The following is a 5,333-nucleotide window of genomic DNA, read 5'->3' as shown; positions in this document are numbered from 1 at the left end:
TTGCGGGTGATCTGATTAGGCTCTTCACGCACTGTTTAAAGAAAGGTTACTTTCCAGGCGTATGGAAGAACGCCAAATTGGTTCTTTTGAGAAAAGTAGGCAAACCTGACGATCAACCGTCAGGATATAGACCCATTTGCCTATTAGACGATGAAGCTAAGCTCTTGGAGCGAATTATCGCCGAAAGGATCGTTAAACATCTCGATGGAGGGGGACCTAACTTGAGCGCAATGCAGTTTGGTTTTAGAAAAGGGAGGTCGACCATTGATGCTATCAATGCCGCTAGAGATTTTATGGAGAACGCCTTTGACGGCGATAACAAAGTCGTCGGGGTCTCCCTTGATATTAAGAATGCGTTCAATTCCACTTCCGTGGAACGTTATTGGTAGAGCCCTGTGGAAACTCAAGATTCCCCTATATCTTAGGAGAATTATCAGAAGTTACCTAGAAAATAGGAAACTTTCATTCGGTAAGAACGATGGTACAGAAGGATACAAGTCTGTGGAGAGAGGGGTGCCTCAGGGGTCCATCCTCGGGCCACTCCTCTGGAACATCGGATTCAATACTGTGATGATGAAGAAGGAACTCCCATCTGGGAGTCTGGTCATTTGCTATGCAGACGACACTCTGGTCCTGACGGCTGGGGAGGATTGGGAAGAGGCTACTATTCTCTCCAATATCACTACGGATATTATTATTCGGAGGATCCAGGATTTAGGTCTGGATGTAGCTCCTGAGAAGACAGAGGCAGTGGGCTTCCACGATAGAGGCAGACCGGCCCATACAAATATAAGGATATTAGGGACAAGTGTGAAAGTCGGTACAACTATGAAGTACTTGGGTCTAACATTAGACAGTAAATGGAAGTTTGAGGCTCATTTTTCCAATCTCGCTCCAAGACTGGAGAAGGCTGCACTCAGCCTTAGTGGACTCCTCCCGAATTTGGGTGGACCCAATGACAAAGTGAGGAGATTTTACGCTCAGGTGGTGGCTTCAATGGCCCTATATGGCGCCCCTGTGTGGGCGTATGAAATAGTTAAGAACAGGAAGTGTCTACAAGTTATTAGACAAACGCAAAGGAGAATGGCCGGCAGGCTTATTAGGGCATACAGGACGACCTCTTGGATTAGTAATACGGTCCTGGCAGGGATGCCTCCTTTTGAACTGGAGGCTAGGAGACAGGAAGAGGCTTATGCCAGAATTACCGAGATAAGGAGAAATACTCCGAGGCATATCCCGGTACCCAGGGCTACCATAGAAGGCATAAAGGTGGAGACCAAGCGTAACCTGATTAGGAAATGGAAGGTATGGCTGAATGACCGGATTCCTCAGGAAGATGTGGTTATCAGAGCCATTCGAAATCAATTGGAGGATTGGTTGGATGCAAAAGTGGGGCTCTCCTTCCGGGCGACGCAGGTCCTGACGGGACACGGTTGTTTCGGACGGTACCTGTGTCGCATCGGGAGGGAGCCTCTTCCAGAATGCTGGAGCTGTGGAGCAGAGATGGACTCTGTGAAACACACGCTCAGATACTGCCCGGCTTGGACAATTGAGAGGAACGCGCTACAAGATGTATTGGGTTTAAACCCCGACTGGAGGACTATCATCTCTGCTCTAAGAAGAGAAGACGGAAGAAAAGCCTTCATGGAATTCTGTGAAGGAGTTATGCGCAAGAAGGAGGATATGGATAGAGACAGAGAAAGGGCGGTGGTTGTTAGTTGACTCTAGGGATAGGCGGGGACTTCGCATTGTATAGGTGCGACGAGTGGCTCAATAGCAGCTAATGTTGTGCACGAGTCACGACACTACGGGGAGGGGTGTCTTCTCCATCTTTAACTTAGACACCCCTCCCTGTAGCCTGACGTTTTTACAAAGAAGGAACATCGTGCGTTCATGTATTGTGCGTGATAGTAGGTGGGGTCGCCGCACCGACTAGCGGGGCGGCGAGAGGTTCTCTGATCGTAGGGAACCTCGAAACCACGGGGAGGGGCGCTTTCTCCATCTTTAACTTAGGTGTCCCCTCCCCGTGGCCCTAACCCAGAATGCTGGGGTGATAGGAGGAGACGGACAACCGAACCGAATAGCGGGTCGGTTGGTCTCAGATAAACGGAAATCCTGTAGGGCTGTGAGGCTAGTCAGACGAAAGTCTGACTCTCGCGGGATAGACCCATGGAGCCAAGGGCGGGGGCTCGAGGCTCCCTCGAGATGGGTAAAAGGATAGGAGGGTGTGTTGCCGGCGTCCTCACACCCTCATGTATATATATATATAGGGTTAGGCCACAAACGTGGATAAGCGGGGCTCACCCGGATGTACTACTGTTGCGAAACTCCCGGGTGGGTCCCATTTGCTTCGGGTTAGGTACGCCCGCAGGGGTTTTAGTGGGTAGGCTCCTCGAGGGTTATTACTTCGAGGAGAGAGTCCCACATACCCCGTCTCCCTCCCCCGGGGGAGTCGGGGATGCGTAAAGCATTTCCCCTGCGTCACAAAAAAAAAAAAAAAAATGCGATGCGAACATAAACTCCCGGATGGGTCCCATTCGCTTCGGGTTAGGCATGTCCGCAGGGGTTTTAGTGGGTAGGCTCCTCGAGGGTTTAACCTTGAGGAGAGAGTTCCACATACCCCGCCTCCCTCCCCCGAGGGATTTCCCCTGCGTCACAAAAAAAAAATGCGATGCGAACAAGTAAAAACGATGGCACGAAGGGCCAAAAAGAAGTGGAGAGAGGAGTACCACAGGGCTCCATACTTGGACCCCTCTTGATGAACCTGAGGTTCGACGGGATCATGAGTAAAAAGGGACTACCAAATGACAGTACAATCATCTGCTATGCAGTTGACACATTGATATTAATAGCGGGAGAGGACTGGGAAGAGGCCACAACCCTTGCGAACATAGCCACTGATATAGTGGTACAGAGGATCTCCGACCTAGGAGATTGTCCCGGCCAAGACGAAAGCAGTTGGCTTCTTCAACAAGGGAAGACAAGCTAACACAGATCTTAGAGTCGCAGGTTCAGTAATACAGGTGGGAATGAGTATGAGATATCTCAGACTCATACTCGATAGTAAATGGACGTTCGAAGCCCACTTCACTGATATGGCACCCAGGCTGGAGAGGATGGCATTAAACCTCAGCAGAATACTCCCAAACTTGGGAGGGCCCAACAACAAAGTCAGGAGACTGTATGTACAAGTCGTGGCATCAACTGCCCTATATGAGGCCCCAGTTTGGGGCTACGAAATTAGTAAGAGCAGGAAAACACTGCGGACATTGAGGCAAGCACAAAGGAGAATTACCGGAAGGCTCATAAGAGCGTACAGGACCACTTCGTGGATAACTAACTTGACATTGGCAGGGATGCCACCTTTCGAGCTAGAAGCTAAAAGATTAGAGGAAGCATATGAAAGGATAACGGAGATAAGGAGAATCACCCCTGCAAATACTCCGATTTCGAAACCGACAATAGACGGAATCAAGGATGATTCAAAAAGGAAATTAATCAGAAACTGGAAGCAGTGGCTACATGACCACGAACAAGGAGAAGACGAGGTCATTGGAGCGATCAACGAACAGCTGGATGGCTGGCTGGAGGCCAGGGTGGGGCTCTCCTTCCGGGCGACGCAGGTATTGACGGGACACGGATGTTTCGGAAGATACCTGTGTCGCATCGGGAGGGAATCCACAACAGAATGCTGATCATGCGAGGCGGGTAACGACTCCTCAATTCATACCCTTAGATACTGCCCAGCATGGACAGAAGAGAGAAGAACCTTAACGGAGGAAATAGGATTGGACCTAACTTGGCACGCGGTCATCGAAGCCATAAGAAGAGAGGAGGGCAAGCGAGCATTCCTCGAATTCTGCGAGGCGGTGATGACCAAGAAGGAGACCTTGGAACGAGACAGGAGGATCGCACCTATGACTAATGGCGCGAACGTGGGAGGGGGCACGGCGTAACGAAGCGAGCGAGATGTCAAAAGCAGGAGGGGCCACCGCACTGAGTAGCGGGGCGGTGAAGGATAACACACACTAGATGGTTGACCATTAGGAGGAGACAGACAGTCACACCGACTAGCGGGATGACTGGTCTCAAACGAATTTCACCAAAAGTAGGGCAGTGAGGCTGAGCCAATAAATAGATGGCCCTCACTGGGAAGACCCATGGAACCGAGGGCGGGGGCCCGAGGTCCCCACGAGATGGGTAGAAGGGAAAGGGAGGGTGTGTCGCCGGCATCTTCACACCCTCGTGAATATACAGGAAGGTTACTACGAATAACAATACGGGGCCCATCCGGATGTACTACTGCTGCGAAACTCCCGGATGGGCCCCAATCATCACGGGTTAGGTACGCCCGCAGGGGTTTTAGTGGGTAGGCTCCCCGAGTCACACTCGGAGAGAGAGTCCCACATACCCTGTCTCCCACCCCCGTGGGAGACGGGTATGCGTAAAGCATTTCCCCTGCGTCACAAAAAAAATGCGATGCGAACAAATCTAAGATTAAGAACGACATACAGACTTGCTGTTGGCTATATTGCTGATTGAGTTAATCGTCGATTCAGTTAATCGGCATTGGTAAGAGTCGCCCTAAATAGTGTTAATCAATCTTGCCTTGCATTAATTGGCAGTTACACGAACTATTTTTATTTCTTATACATACATTATAATAGCAACGCCGATTAACTTAATCGACGATTAACTCAATCAGCAGACTTGCTATTAGAGAAATCAGCAGTCTTGCTATTATAGACAGAAGGTTTTCATCACATAATCATTACTATCATCACAATTAAATAGAAATGCAGAGATATCACGCACTAGCGAAAAATCAAGCATTGATGCAGCGTTGTTCGATTTAGCTTTTTTGAGGCGTCCGTTGATGATAGGCGAATACTTAAAACACCCACTTCTTCGAAGGCGAACACCTAGACACCCATTTCCTCGACGGCGGACACCTAGATACCAACTTTCTCGACGGCGAACACCTAGACACCAATTTCCTCGACGGCGAATACGTAGACATCCATTTCCTCGACGGCGAACACCTAGACACCAACTTTCTCGACGGCGAACATGTAGACAACATCTAGACGCCCACTTCCTCGACGGCGAACATCTAGACATCCACTTCCTCGACGACGGTCACCTAGACACTCATTTCCTCGATGGCAAACACCTAGACACTCACTTCTTCGACGGCGAACACCTAGACGCTCACTTCCTCGATGGCGAACACCTAGACACCCATTTCCTCGACGGCGAATACCTAGACACCCATTTCCCCAATAGCGAACACCTAGACACCCACATTCTCGACGGCGATCACCTAGACACTC

At 49.9% G+C, this 5,333-nt stretch overlaps 2 protein-coding genes across 2 annotated transcripts; both read left to right on the top strand.

Annotated features, from left to right (window-relative positions):
• Positions 1-573: 573 nt before the first annotated feature.
• On the top strand, positions 574-1,722 carry LOC108764902 (uncharacterized). The gene has a single exon (XM_018513308.1). The coding sequence runs from the start codon at positions 574-576 to the stop codon at positions 1,720-1,722; it is 1,149 nt and encodes a 382-aa protein (XP_018368810.1).
• Positions 1,723-3,029: 1,307 nt separating this feature from the next.
• LOC108764901 (uncharacterized) lies at positions 3,030-3,925 on the top strand. Its single transcript, XM_018513307.1, has 2 exons — positions 3,030-3,623; positions 3,737-3,925. Exons 1-2 carry the CDS (start codon positions 3,030-3,032, stop codon positions 3,923-3,925), a joined length of 783 nt encoding a protein of 260 aa, XP_018368809.1.
• The last annotated feature ends 1,408 nt before the right edge of the window (positions 3,926-5,333 follow it).

This window comes from Trachymyrmex cornetzi, unplaced genomic scaffold, assembly GCF_001594075.2.
Source record: "Trachymyrmex cornetzi isolate Tcor2-1 unplaced genomic scaffold, Tcor1.1 scaffold464, whole genome shotgun sequence".
NCBI lineage: Eukaryota > Metazoa > Arthropoda > Insecta > Hymenoptera > Formicidae > Trachymyrmex > Trachymyrmex cornetzi.
This window is presented reverse-complemented; position numbering and strand designations above follow the sequence as displayed.

Bases quoted from the DNA above. Each gene is read 5' to 3' on its own strand.
- LOC108764902 (XM_018513308.1), top strand. From the start codon at position 574: ATGAAGAAGGAACTCCCATCTGGGAGTCTGGTCATTTGCTATGCAGAC.
- LOC108764901 (XM_018513307.1), top strand. From the start codon at position 3,030: ATGAGTATGAGATATCTCAGACTCATACTCGATAGTAAATGGACGTTC. The intron at 3,624-3,736 runs GTATTGACGGGA...TCATACCCTTAG, and splicing joins TCTCCTTCCGGGCGACGCAG to ATACTGCCCAGCATGGACAG.